The sequence below is a fragment of the Mustela lutreola genome, chromosome 3 (genome assembly GCF_030435805.1).
Source record: "Mustela lutreola isolate mMusLut2 chromosome 3, mMusLut2.pri, whole genome shotgun sequence".
In the NCBI taxonomy this organism is placed as follows: Eukaryota; Metazoa; Chordata; class Mammalia; order Carnivora; family Mustelidae; genus Mustela; species Mustela lutreola.
The window spans coordinates 6845622-6860789 of record NC_081292.1 but is presented as its reverse complement, the minus strand read 5'-3'; the positions used below and the strand labels follow the sequence as shown (position 1 = coordinate 6860789).

The 15168-nt window shown below is 42.5% G+C and overlaps 1 protein-coding gene across 5 annotated transcripts in view; it reads left to right on the top strand.

Moving 5' to 3' along the window:
- The window catches only part of KHDRBS3 (KH RNA binding domain containing, signal transduction associated 3), a 186393-nt gene that overhangs the window by 77089 nt on the left and 94136 nt on the right, over positions 1 to 15168 (top strand). For 4 of the 5 annotated variants that reach the window (XM_059165556.1, XM_059165555.1, XM_059165558.1 and 1 more), the window contains 2 exons: positions 7304 to 7420; positions 13224 to 13370. In XM_059165556.1, coding sequence (XP_059021539.1) covers positions 7304 to 7420; positions 13224 to 13370 — 264 coding nt within the window. The remainder of the gene's footprint in view (positions 1 to 7303; positions 7421 to 13223; positions 13371 to 15168) is intronic. The other variant, XM_059165559.1, reaches the window with a different exon arrangement.

Here is a 15168-nt window from a genome sequence, read left to right as displayed (position 1 = left end):
TCCCCAGGCACTCACTTTCCCTCAAGTGTGGAGTTGGCCATCCTTAAAGAAAGGAGTGAGTTCCTATCAACAGAGAACAGGTAAGCAGTGACCAAAATCCAAAAAGAAAAGGAAACCACCCAGATTGCCATCTGTATCTTAAATTCAGAATTAAGTCTGGATTCTTGACAGTGTCCTGTGAGGCCTGCTGGCTGTCTCTGACCCTCTCTTCCTTCTAGCCCCGACTTGCTCTGCTCCTCTCAGGCTGCCAGCTTCTTGGTTCTCATAAGCCCTGTTGTGCCCCAGGGCTTTTGCACTAGCTGGTCACATTGCAGGGAACAGTGACCCACGCCCTTGCTCAGCACACAGCTCCTGCGCAGCATCATGGGCCAGCCCTCTGTGAGCACCGGGATGCTCTCTGGTGCTTTCATCCACCGCCCTGGGTGCTCCCTGCCAGCTTGTCAGCATGGTCGTCTTTGTGTAAGCTGTTCTTGTTACGGGGCTCTCACTGCTGGACATGAAAGTCCGCGTAAGCAGGGCCATCAGCTCCTTCTCTTTTCCACTCGGCTCCTGGAACGGGCTTGCCTCTTCACCAACGTGTGTAGTCGTAACATCTACTGAGGGCTGGAACCTGATCTAACTACATGCTTTGTTGACTTTGGCAATATTTTTAAAAAACAAAGCAAAGTGGTCTTGTCCTTGCTCCTGCAGATAAAGCTTTTGTTCTGGGTGGGGGGTAGTTATGAGGGCATGGGTCTGAGCAGATCTCAGCAGTGGCTGCTTCCTTCGCCCACATGGCATGTAGGAGAGTGGCCTCGGGAGTCTTCCTGCCCTCTGATCTTCCTGTGAACACCCGGAGGCTGAGGTAGGAGTGTTGAATTTCTGCGCAAGTGTCAACTCCTAATTCTGTAGCTTTTAGGGCTTCTGCGCTCTCAGGGGATCCCACCCCAGGTAAGCAAGGAAGCAAATGCTGGAGGCTCTTTTCTCCCTGCCAGCACCTGACTCTGCCTTGGTGCCCCCCCAACCCCCCACCCACTTGGTGTTTGCCCTGGGGCTTGGGAGTTAACCTGCATTCTGTCCAGCTCTCTTCCTGTCTGTCTCACAGGGCAAGAGGGACCTTCTTTTCAGCTCTGCGTCTGAGCTGAAATGGGTAGTTCTTGGTAGTTTTGAGAACCAGAAATGGCTAAAGTCAAAAGCCAGGAGAGTAGTGGAGCCAGAGAGGAGGGCAGGAGCCGTGCTCAGCTGAGTCAGGCCACTGGAACTTGACCCTGAAGATGGTTGGGGGTTGTATTTGAATCAGAGAGGTATCCAAGTGAGCTTCGTGTGAGGAGCTCTGTGCTAACTGAGGAGACAGAGGTGGATTAGGCAAAAGGTTTCTGTGGCAGGCGAGGTGAGCGGGGATGGTGGCGGAGGCTGGGAGCTTGTGGTGTGACTGCAGTAGAGTAGACTGTGAGAGACATCGGTGAGCTCTCATGGGTCCAGTGAGCATTTATGAAATGCTCTCTCTGCACAGGTGTTGGAGCTGTGGGCACCAAAGGCCCCATCGCTGCCATCACAGAGTGAATGTCTGGTTCCTGGCTAGAGTCAGGGTCCTACGGCAGGGCGGCTGCCTGGGCCCAGGAGCTCTGGAAGATAACGCTTGACGCTGCGAGGGCCCAGGTTACAAGTTCAGCAGTAGGGTTGAGTTGAAGGTCAATAAAGCAGTCCTTTGTTGAACTAACCAACTTTTTGGTGAGCACCCAATTAAGGGGAACTTTTAATGAAGATAGTGACATGTTCTTGAGGCTTAGTTTATGAAATGACAGCTTAAATGTAATTGCTCCCTGAGGAACAGTGTCACATCACAAATGTTGTTTAAACCAATTAAAGCCAGTTCAGAAAAGCATTTAGTCTTTACCAACAAAGAACATAATTGTGGGATCTTATACATTATGCAGTGAAAACTCTATGTTGGTTTACCATCTTTGTACAATTGTAACACTTGTAATACGGTAATGTATTTATAATGTAATAATTAACATCTGGAAAAATATAATTTGCTTTGGAAATATCACTTTTACCTTTTATTCAAATCTAGGCACAAATAAAATTATTTATTTATATTTTTATTTTTTATTATGTTATGTTAGTCATCATACAGTACATCATTAGTTTTTTGATGTCATGTTCCATAATTCATTGTTCGTGGATAACACCCAGTGCTACATGCAGCCTGTGCCCTCCTTAATACCCGTCACCAGGCTCACCCATCACCCCTCCTTCCTCCCCCTAAAACCCTCATATTTTTTCCCGAAGTCCCCAGTCTCTCATGGTTCGTCTCCCACTCCAGTTTCTCTCCCTTCATTTTTCCCTTTTCCTAATGTCCTCCATGCTATTCCTTATGCTCCACAAATAAGTGGGACCATATGGTAATTGACTTTCTCCATTTGACTTATTTAACTTAGTGTAATCTCCTCCAGTTCTGTTCATGTTGATGCAGAAGTTGGGTATTCATCCTTTCTGATGGCTGTATAATATTCCATGGGATATATGTACCACATCTTCTTATCCATTCATTTGTTAAAGGGCATCTTGGCTCTTTCCACAGTTTGGCGATTGTGGGTATTGATGCTATAAACATTGGGATGCATATGACCCTTCTTTTCACTACATCTGTATCACAAATGAAAATGTTAATAAAATTGAAAGTTAAAATATATTACATTATCATTTTAGAATATGGTAGTCAAAAATCAGATCCTGACTTAGTTAAGGAAAACTTTATTTGAAATATTATTACAAGAGCAGGGCGGGGGCCTTGTAATAGAAGATCTGTGCCTCATGAGATCAGTCAGATGGCAAAGGCTTTGCTTTTATGAGGAGAGGGCATGAGGCCAGCAAGGTGGGGGAAGTGGGGGGAGTGGGTGGAGGCAGCGTGTCCCTACTGAAGGGACAGTAGATCGGAGAATGTTCCCCTTGAGGCTGGCACCTGCAGGGGGGTGTCTTTCAGGGGTTGTATGCTGGCCTAGGTTGCTGGTGGGTCATATTCAGGGGCCTGAGGAAAGGGAGAACTTGCCTGAAGTTTGATCAGGTCAGGTTAGTGGACGTTTTCTGATTGATTAGTGGGGACAAACAGGTCAGCTAATCTTCGGTGGGGCAAAGAATGTGAATTTAAAGGGTCTCTGTCTGGCTTTGTCATAGGTGGGCAGTAGGTCCTCCACAAGTCCTCCCTAAATCACCTGGGGAGGAGTAGTTCACTGTAGTGAGCCATTCCTAGAAATGGAAGAGGGCCTGAGCTTGTCCTCATCGTCACTCTTAGGAGCACAGGGTTGGGTTAAATTCAGCATCTTCCTGGCACTCAGCACTTACCTGATGCACCTTAATTTTCCTGATAACCCTTCAGTGTGAAGTCTCTCATAAGCCATGACTTGACTTCCTGAGGACCAGGAAGGCTGAGGAATTGCCTTGGTCACACTGCTGGTAAGAGGGTACCCCACTGCTTCAGAAGGCTCTGGCCCGGGAGCTCCAGCGGGATGGTCCTAGTACTCAGAGCAAATGAGACAGCCATGCTGCCTGATTTGTATATTGTTCATGTTGTCTGAAGAATCCAAAACATATATTCAGCTAGTGTCACTCTGACCTTTTCTTGCTGCAAGTATGAACCTGGGCTAGCTTAAGTTTTTATTTGTTTTTCCAAGCATGAAGGGTACCTAGTAGAATCTATAGAGAAATGGAACTTGTAATCTGCAAGAAGGACAGCTGCAGGGACTTAGAGCCGAAGAAAGAGAGAGGAGCCGGAGTCAATGCCTGCTCTCCCTAGCGGCGTTTCTCAGCAGGGACAAAACTGACATTGTACACAGGACCCATCTTCCTTGTGAGGGCGGTTCCATCCACCTCCGGTTTGTGAAACCCTTGGCCTTTGCCCACTAGATGCCAGTGCTGGCCTACATCATCGTGACAACAGAACAGAAGTGCTGAGTATTTCCAGATTCCCTGGGGAGGTGATGCATCGGGTTGAGGACCCGACCACCCAGCAGCCGGGCGCATTGCCGCTGTTGTGACTCAGCAATAAGGGCATGAGTGTCGCACTCTCAGTTCTAAACCTCAGACTCTCCTGACTTCTAGTCAGAGGCCAACTCCATGATTCGCCTGGGTGGCCTGGGCACAGTCCTGCCGTTTCAGTGTGCTGGCTTCCTTGGTAGCTTTGCAGATGGAGGGGAGTTAGTTTCCGGTAATCAGTGGGTATTGTTCATATAAATTTATGTATGTCCATAATAGTTGAATTCATCAATTTATTACTAATTTGGCATGGAGTGTACACAGTCTGTTGGTTGCTCTGTTAGGTGATTTTTTTATACCTTTGTCTGTTTAATTCATATTTACTGATTCATCAATCAGTAGGCTGTGCAGTCCTTGTGCTGTATCTGAAGTCTGGGACTCATGACTGTGACTTGATCTGGGATATGTAACTCATGCACAGTATGTGCCTGGACAGAGAAGGGAGTGAAAATGTTTCTGACTGTCAAAACGCTCTTTTATGTCCTTTTTTGAATGAAAGGTTAATAGAAATTCAATGCAGAAAGAAAACTCCTAAAGGCATATAAAATTATAAAAACGTTTTTCCTTCTTATATAGAGTTCTGCAAGTGACCTTGAATAAGTCATATCATTCTTTGGATGTCAGTTTCCTCATCAGTATAAAATTAGATGTTTGCACTGGATGATTTCTAAGGTGTCTTGGTTTTTTTAGTGGGAAAATATTTAGCTATTAAAGGTGTGATGTAAGTATGGCTTCTCAACCACAAGTTTTGTCTCATGCCATCTTTGAAGCCTGCCAAAATGAATATAAATGAAGAAAAAAGGCACAAATCCTCAAAGACAAGAATGGAAGACTGAGGCAATAACAGGCCAATGATGGCAGTGAAGTTGTGGTGGCTGCAAATAAATGGACACATGGTAATGACTTAGGCAACAAGAGAAAGCAGATTTTGGGCTTACAGGGCAAGAGGAAGTGTCCCAGAAACAGGCGTGTTAGTTCAGAAATAGCTTGAGAAGACTCCGGAATCCTGGACACCAGTTATTGAGAAGGTGGACTGGTGGGCAGGACTGAAGAAGAGATGACTAGGTTCTAAGTTTGGGTGAGAAGTGTTGAGACCACTGGATGCTGTGCCTCGCTGATAAAACTAGGTATCTGCCGTCTTAACCACAGCAGGCTAGAGACTGCCCGAAGGGGTTGAATAAAGAAGACTTGGACTCTAAGACCCAGAGAGATCTGACTGAGGGCTAGAGATGCCACACTGAAAATGAGGAAATTATTTTCCTTAAATAAAAGTGTGGGTACCTACTAGTGGGAATCCCAGCATTCCAGCAGCCAAGCCGATACCTCCTTCTGGGAGATTGGGGAATTCCTGTTCAGGGTGATGCTTACCTAGGCCAAGAGAGAGAAACACAGATACTGATACTTGAGTAACTCTTGATGAAATACTGGTCTCCTATCCTAAAGTGAATTGTCAAGTCCAGTTGTCAAATTTTGTGGATGAGAGCAGGACTTCAGCTACTGTTTTGGAGCCTCAACCTTAAATTTTAAGAACAGGCAGCAGAGGATGACCAGTCGAAAGTCCATGATGTAAAAAGAGACCAATTCATAAAATGTGAATCTGTTGGAGGAAGCAGACACTATAAGCTCCAAGTGGGGGTGGGGGTGGGGAGCACTGCCATTAATATCTTCAGAAATATGAGACTTTATATCACTTCCATAAAATGTTTTTAAAATGTTGTAAAAAAAGAACAAATAAAAGAAAATACTATTAGTAGTTAAACATTTGATAGCAGAAATGGAAAAATCAATAGATATGTAGGAAATATACTTAAATCCCCCAGAAAGTAAAACAGAGAGAGAAGGTGAGAGGAAAAGAAGAAAAATCAGAAATTTAGAGTCCAGCTCAGGAGATCCTAATAGCCAAATGGTAGAATTTCCAGAATGATGAAGCAGAGTAAATAGGGAACCAAGAATAAGGTAGAGATGAGTAGGTGGAGACACTGATTTTTTTTCCCCTATGTTGTATTATTTGATATTTTTAACTTAATATGTAACGTTTCTATATTTTTAAGAAATGATTGACTTAAAATTAAATTTAAAAAGCAAAAAATACGTGTGAAGGTTAAAAATACTGTAGATATTTGAGTTTTCTTTGAAGACCAGTAAAATTAAAAGTAGGCCAAGAAAAAAAAAATACCATTTTGACTTTTTAAGAGTACATATTTTAAGAAAATTACTTCAATTACTATAGGGAAATTGAGGAACAATTTTCTCTTAAAAACGGTAATAGCACAGCAATGGCACAGTTCATGGAGGAGAGCTGATACCAAAGCAGCAGCTGCATGAGTTTGTAATCAGGAATCTTGCCAAAGAGAACAGTTTCCCTCCTGGTCAATAGGGCTAACTTTCCTTCTGGGAACAAGAAGTATTCTTGACTTACCTTAATCATGGTAAGGCATAAAAGTTGTATGAAATTCCTGATTATAATCCTTTCATTCAAGATATATTTATTATCAGTTCTGTGTTAAGCATTGTTCTGATTCATTTATATGGACACCTTTAATATTCCTAACAGCCTTATGGGGCTATGTTCTGTTGTCTTTCACCGTTCTCATTTCATAGACGAGGAACCCAACGTACAGAGAGGTCAAGTAACCCAGTTATGTAGCTGGGTTACTCAGCTGGTAAATGGAAAAGCCGGGTTTTAAAACTATGGCAGTGTAGCCTCAGAGCCAATACTGTTAATGAATTCACTTCTGCTCTGCTTATTAAATAAAGAACCCTAAGAATCAAGACTAAATAATTTGTCATCATTTCCGTAGCTAGTTATTTTAGAAGAGATAGATGGATTCTGTCCTAAAGCTTTGTGAGCCACTGAATGCTCGAGGACTTGCCTAGGCCAGCACACTCCCTGGATGACTAACCAAGCTCAAGTGCTGTTTAGGTGGAAGGACCCAGACCCTCCACAGTGACCAGCCAGAGCACCTTACGTCTTCCCCTCCCACGGCTGAAGTCAAATGTGTGTTAAAATTGTTGGGATAGCAACCTAGGGTTTCTGGGAATTAGCTTAATTTATAATTTGTTAAATCTAGCTATCATTGAAATGATTGGTTTTTACTTTACAACTTTTAGCCCCGTTATATGTGCTTTATGGAAAACTGTACAGTGCGAGGCATATCGCAGGAACTTATTTATTTGGCATTAATTAGTGATGTATAGCATATTGTAGTGTTTACTGACATTCAAGATTAATAAATTGCCTTCAGATATGAATGTTACAAATTTGGTTTGTTTGTTTTTTCCCTAGTTCAACTTTGTGGGGAAACTTTTGGGTCCCCGTGGCAATTCTCTGAAGCGTTTACAAGAAGAAACGTTGACAAAAATGTCCATCCTTGGGAAAGGTTCCATGCGAGACAAGGCAAAGGTAACATTCATCATAGACAAATGGCTGCTTTGCAGACAAGTTATATAATGCATTATTAGGTTATGCATTGTATTAACACAAATTATATTAGAGCTAGCTAAGATTGCAAATGAAATTATGTGAAAATGTTGTATACAGTGATGGAGTTTCTGATACTGTGTAGAAGACTGAGTCACTCGGGCCAGTTTCAGAATATATGATGTGCTACATGTACGTTTGTTTGTAAAATGCAATAGCAGTGCCCGAGGTTTTGACCATATAAGCAATACCTCATAGAAAGTACAGCGATATGGAAATTACCACAAAGAGAAATCAAAGTTAACTGCAGTCTTAGTGCCACTGTTTGCATCTTGGATAAGTTCCTGCTGGCTTTTTTTCTATGCCTGTATTTCACATAGTTGCGTTTATAAAGAACATGCTTGGATTTGCTCTTTTTGCCCTCCATTTGATACCCTATACATTTTATCAAGTTAAAATTGATTTTCAATATTTTAATAGTGGCTTTGTATTCTCACACACAGTAGCTCTAGTTGGTTCTATTCCTGCTAACTGCCTCTTTTTTTTTTTTTTTTTTTGTAGTAACCTAAAATCACGGAGTTATTTTTATTGATCACTTTCTTAAATATACCACTACTGAAAGAAATTTTCACATTTCATAATGTGCTATCACATATATTGTTCTCTGTTATAATTTTGTTGCTCTGTCGCTGTGAAAGATTGAGGTTACTGAAAACCAAACCCACATACAGTGGTCACTTTCCATGAAATGTTGAACAATGATTGTGTCAGGCAAGAAAGTTATATAGACAAAATCCAGCCTCCTGGCATGCACAAAAAAATCCATTTAGACAAAGGCTTTTATAATAAAAAATAGCTGCCATTTGTTTGTCGGACAGCTACTGTGAGTGTGTTACTCTGTGTTATCCCTAGAAAAATGATGGAAGACGTATAACATTTTCCTTGTTTTACAGGTAAAAAAACTTAGATTTAGAGAACCTGAGTATATTAACTGGGTTAATCAGCGAAGTTAAATTATTTGATTAAAGTAGGGCTACGTATCATACTCACATGGAGTGTGGTTTTAAAATATAGATTCCCATACAGACTTTTCAGGGTAGAACCTCAAAAGGAATTTTCCATGGGTGTTTGAGATGATTCTAATGCATGGCCAGGTTAGGCTCACTACCCACTAAGCATCGCTGTCTCAGATGGTGTTACTTTGATTCCCTGACTCATCTGTTCTGGAAGCTGGAGGGAAAGGAACCATATTGGTTAGTTGGTCAGAAGTTTTGTATAACTTGTAGGAAAGTTATAGTCCATTCTTGCTGATACCTTAATTAGGTCTTTAGTAAGGCCTTCTGGTCATCAGGTACATGATATGACCAATGAAATTTGTGAACATACTGCTTATTTTGTTTGCTGTTAAGGGAGTTTTTTTGGTCAGAAGCAATGTTTTGTGGCAGACAGTGGCAGTGGTCAGGGATCCATGGATAATTTTACTGTACAAAAGAAGCCGGGAAGGCAAGTCTCTAGCTAGATTGTATGTCCAAGTAATAGCAAGTGCCTGGCTAGCCATTTAATAAAAGGGATTCTAATTATCATCCCCTTGCTATCAGGGCTTGGTGGTGGTTCTATATTATGTGTCGTTTTAAGGGCTGTCTATGCTGTTGGTGTTTTGGGCATTCAGGAGTGCAGTAACCAAGAGTCCTTTCTGAAGGGGAGTCTGTGTTGTGAAGTGATATATAACCTCTCTCTATGTCACCAAAGACACTTTGTTCGAGTCCTTTGAGTAGCACTGAGGTGGCTGGGGAATGAGGTGCTTTGCCATCTACTAAAATGAGTCCCTTCGTCTCCCTGGTTACTGAGTGCCTGCTCTTCATTGCGTGGGGCACCCTGTTCTCTTACATACTCAGTGGGTCTAGGCTGCTTTCCTAGACCACTTACCAACACTTTACGAATCCTCTCATTTCTGTGTCCTTGACCACATTGGTCTGAGAATCTTTATAGAGGTGCTGTAATGTAAGTGGCTGATCACTTCCATTCCATCAGGACACCCAGGAACTGGGGAAGTAGCATACATTTGGGGCTTACAGTCCAACAGAGCTGCTCTCAAGGGACAGGATGAGAAGTCCTTTATATCTCGACCACATAGACCCCCCACCATCACCAGTGGCCCTCAGTGGAGCAGCGAGTACTCAGAGTCAAGCTTGTTAATCCTCAGGCTTTTTGGATATTTCTTCTTTTCAGTGCATAGTCACTCTAGGAAGAGACCCCTGTTGGGAAGAAAAGGAAGAAGTGTCACATGTACACAGGAGGTGTTCACAGTTATTATTAGCTTTCTTATTCTCTGCATCCCCGGGGCAAGCAAGGATCTGATCCTCGACCAGGAGGTCATACCAAGAAGCAGTAATAAAGTGGGGCACCTGGGTGGCTCACTTGGTTAAGTGTCTACCTTCTGCTCAGGTCATAGTCCTAGGGTCCTGAACTTGAGCCCAGTGTCTGGCCCCCTGTTCTATGGGGAGCCTGCTTCTCTGTCTCCTTCTGCCCCTCCCCCCAATTTATGCACATGCTCTCTCCTCTTGCTCTCTCTTTCAAATAAATAAATAAAATCTTAAAAGAAAAAATAGCCTGAGAATTGTCATCTCCTTTCAAGGAACTACCTTGGCTATTCAGAACAAGGTAGGAAAAATTTCACCAGATAGGCTTCTGCCCCTGCGGAAGGCTCAATTGGGCTCTTCATTTGAACACTAAGCGTTGTTCGAATCCTCCCCAACGTTGCCAGTCCAGTTTTCAGATCTTCAGTGTTCGCCAGACATTTTCCTAAACCTCACAGAAGAGGGGGCCAGGCAGTTTGTCTTGTCCTTCAGAAGCACACAGGTTTCAACTCTGCTTCTGCTTATTGGCTCCCTTCAGCCCGTGGCCATAAGCAGTAAACTTTCTAGACTTTTTCTGGCTCTTTCAGGCTTGAGCTCATCAGGTCAAATCTTGAGTCTGTTGTTTTCTTTTTAGAACTCTTCAGTACAATTTTACCCACTACCCCTGCCTTGTTTTCCATTTGTGCGTCATACTGTGGCCGGCCTCTGCCCCACATGGCCAACTGTCACACCTTCCAAAGCATTTCAGTGATATCACCATAGGTCATAACTCAAGTCACAGGCTTGCTGCAGAAGCGGAGACCACGGGGATCCCGTGTCCTGTACGGCAGCCAGGTCCTCACTGCCAGAACTCTTGAATGCTGATTTCTATTGTTCCTTTTAGTCTGCAGAAATTCTCAGTTAATAATGTTTATTGCTAAAGAGATTTCCATTACTATTAAAAATCTCATCTTTTAGCTTTTCAAAGTGTTCACTAAGTTCTAATGAGACCATATTTCATTTAATTGTTGTATTTTCTACATTGATGAAATTTTGGGAGTCATTACTGACTCCTGTCCGTTGGTTATGTAGCATCATAGTCACTATAATGCTATGGTCTGCTGAGCCTTCAGTTTGAGCCAAGCATGCGAGCTGTTCTGCCCTTATTGTCTGAGTTCTAGACTAATAGAATAATTCATACTGCCGTCACCATTTATTGAGTGCTTATTATGTACTAAGCATAGTTCTAAAGACTTTTATGTCTTTAAACATGAAACTCCCTTTTTACTACAATGCCTGTATATTACTAATAACTCCTAATTACAATTCTGATAACTTTATTACTACAAAAACCCTCTGAGCAGTAGATACTATACTATTTACTCTTCACTGAAAATCACCTCTTTAAGATGATAAAGTAACCTGTCCAAAATTATACAGTACATGTTGAATCTGCGATTTGAAAGCGGAACTCCAAACAAAGTCTGCGTTCTTCCCCAAACTCCATCGTGCCTGTCCCCACTAACCCAGGAAAGGAGCTGGTAACGCCCCTGGCCGTGTGGAGATGAGGACAACCGGCTGGGCTACGAAGGCCTGCCTTCCTGTTTCCATCTGCAGCAGCAGTGGCAGAGCGCTGCCCTGTGAATCAGTCACAAACTCTCCTGAATGTCCCCAGTGCGATGCCGTATTCCCATAGGTAGACAGTGTTTACGTCAGTAGCTTATGCTTTTCAGAAGTGAACTGTTGAACATAAAATTTGGTTCTGTGGACTTTAAAGCTTCAGCTCTCAAAGGCAGAGTATCAGATCAAGGGATAGAAAGTGCTCTGATTAGAATAATAGTCTATAGTTGGCCTAAAAGAATCATTCTTCTTATGCGTGACCAAGTGTGAAGGAAATGCAGAGGATATTATGGTAGCTTATATTCGCCCTCCTTGCTTCAAACATTTTTCCTTTTCCTTCAGTTTCTGAGCTACTTTCTGTAAATGCGAAGGCAACTGGCATATATTCAGTCCTGGCGTGTGTAAAGCAGTGTGCTGGGTGTGTGTACGTGATCTCCTTCACCAGGCATTTATGGAAAGTTGGTCCTTTCACTCTTCTCAGTGGTCCTATATTAATACACTTATGTTAACACCAACCTGAGTTTTCAAATTAAGGGTTGGGTTACATTTCGTCAGTCTAAACAAATGCACCTGGTGTCTGGCACAACTACGCTTTGGGCATATCTGACTCAAAACCCCATGTCCTAGTCATGCTCTAGATGGAGATCTTTCTTTAAAAGCAATCAGATTAGTGAAGTAACATCAGTTGAAGGCTTAAATGGTGAAATCAAGGGTGCTTGTGCCTCTTTGATCTCTTGGCCTATGGTGGAATTAAAAGGTGTTGTTGCCAGGAGTTCTGGGGTTCTCCTTCTCATGGGTTTGGTATTTTAAAGAGGCTGGGAAGGTATCCCTGTTTTGGAAGTCACTCTAGGTGTAGGTACCTACTCATCTTAATCTGTCTGTATGATTTGAATGTTGGGAACAAAGACTTTTAAAAGACCCAGATTTTGTCATTTTAATGCCACTATAATGAATCACCACTATAATGAATACTAGTTAGGAGAAAATAATGGACCAAAACCATTTGTCTCTTGCTGACTGGTCTAGGTTTTTTTCCTCCTCTTTTTTCCCCCTGAATTTCATTATGTAAACAAACAAACAAAAAAACACTTTCTTAAAAAATGTGTATCATAATTTTGTTATATCCTGTAATAAAATCTTTCATTTTTTTTTTTTACTGTTTTATCCTCAGATACAGGGCCTGGCATATAGAAATTTTTTTTGAATGAATGTATGAATGAGCAAATGAACATAGAAACGATGAATAATGTTTACCTATTCATTCAGAAGCAGTTGTAGAGTGTCAGCTGTATACCAAGCACTTTTCTTAGACAAGGAAAATGAGCGCCAAAGAAGACAATCATGGTTTTTGTTCTGTTGCAATCACCTCCAGTGAGGAAAATTAGATAATAATCAAGTAAACAATAGGTATTTTCAGTAATTTGACGGTGGAAATGGTTTGTGGCAGCATCACGGATACTCACCATAACCAGTGCAGAGGGAGCTTAGGAGATGAGCTGGCTGGACCGGGGGTCTGAGCAGCCGCTGGATGGGTGTCAGGCTGGGGGAGACGGGAGGAGACAAAGCAGCCGGAGCATATAGCCGAGGGTCTCCCTCTAGGCCAGAGGCAGGAGCTGAGACTTATTCCAGTAGAATCTTGAAGCCTTGGGTGTTTTCATGGAAGGTGGGCATGGCAGGATCAGATTTGTGTTTGAATCCTTCCTCCTGAGGGTGCTGCTTGCCCTTGAGCAAACCTTCTGTGATGGCTGCGTGCTGGATCAGCTCTGTGTAGCGTTCCTGTGTCTCCTCTTACACAGACACCCTTTCAAGCATGGTTTTTCTTTCTTCAGGAAGAAGAGTTGAGGAAAAGTGGAGAGGCCAAGTACTTTCACCTCAATGATGACCTCCATGTTCTCATTGAAGTCTTCGCTCCACCAGCAGAAGCATATGCCCGGATGGGACACGCACTGGAAGAAATCAAAAAGTTCCTCATTCCTGTTAGTACAGTTTTCCTTGATAGTTAATTTATACTTTAAAAGGTCTTCCTTTATTTTAATCCTTGGTAATGCTTACCAGTAAGTATTATTTACACAGCATATTATTTGTTAAAATTGTCCCTGGGAATTGGCGTTTTTCTTTCTTTATAAATGAGGCAAGGTATTTTTAAAGAGATTAGATAATACTGGTAAGGCTACACAGCCAAGAAAGTTGAAGAGCGTAAGCACTAGTTCAAGTTTTAGAACTCACACATCCTAAGCCTTTTTGTGACACTAAAATCACCTACAAGGGGCGCCTGGGTGGCTCAGTGGGTTAAGCCGCTGCCTTCGGCTCAGGTCATGATCTCAGGGTCCTGGGATCGAGTCCCGCATCGGGCTCTCTGCTCAGCAGGGAGCCTGCTTCCTCCTCTCTCTCTGCCTGCCTCTCTGCCTGCTTGTGATCTCTGTCTGTCAAATAAATAAATAAAATCTTAAAATAAAATAAAATCACCTATAAATCCATTGTTCTCCAAAATAAACATACTAGTTTGCAGCAAGCGCTGTGTGTGGTGTTGGACCAGCAGACATAAATAAAAGACCGATGCATCCTCTCCAGGGTAATGCAGTATAGGGGAAGAGAGAAGCCTAAGCCAGTGATCTCAGTATAGCATGGTCAGCATAACTACAGACGTACGCATAAGGAGCACAGAGAAGAAAGGCACCATGCTGACAGTTAGCTGGCTTCTGCCAAGTGTCTTATGCTTTGTTTTCTTGTTTATTTTTTGTTTTTCTTTTTAGGGCTTTTATTTATTTGAGAGAGTGAGAGATCACAGAGGGGTAGAGAGAAGTAGGCTCCCTGTTGAGCAGAGAACTGATGCAGGGCTCGGTCCCAGGACCTTGAGATCATGATCTGAGCTGAAGGCAGAGGCCTAACTGACTGAGCCACCCAGGTGCCCCTTATGCTTTGTTAATATAACAATTGTTCTTCTGTTTTAACCCTTCCCAGACACTTTGGCATTGCTAAGAATGTGAAAACTTAAAGAGAACGTACCCATACCTCTATTAGGAAAGTTAATTTAGGTTTTTTATATAATTTACATGTACTAGATTTAAAACAAAAGAAAAAAAAACAGACATTGAACACTTTGGTTCTTTAGACAATTTATATAGAGAAGCTGTCCTATTGCCAGACAGTTGCCTGAGGTAGGACTGAGTTCAGCAATCCCAGGCTGGTCTAGTGGGTTGGCTTATATACACAGGTGTGTACATACACAGCACATGCATCAAGACTATATTATCTGTGAGGAAAACTGTTGAATTTATAGGGAAAGGATATTTTAAGTCATGATTGCCTTGGAAAAGGTGAGACATGGATCCTATAAGTTATTTTACTTGGGAGCTGAAAATGGTTCAACTTCCTTAATTTCCTAAGGCCAATATGAAGATCCATTTATTCATTTACTTTTTTATTTAGTTTTATTTTTTAGAGAGGAAGGAGAGAGAAGGTGAGGGAGAGAATTTTTTTCAAAGATTTTATTTATTTATTTGACAGAGAGAGACAATGAGAGGGGGAACACTAGGCAGAGGGAGTGGGAGAGGGAGAAGCAGGCTCCCCATGGAGCAGGGAGTCTGACGTGGGGCTCAGTCCCAGGACCCTGGGATCAGGACCTGAGCTGAAGGCACACACCCACCTACTGACTAAGCCGCCCAGATGCCTCGAGAGAGAGGATCTTAAGCAGGCTCCAGTCTCACAGGGCTTAGTCTCACAACTCTGAGATCATGACTTGCGCCAAGTCAAGAGTCAGAAGCTTAACCAACC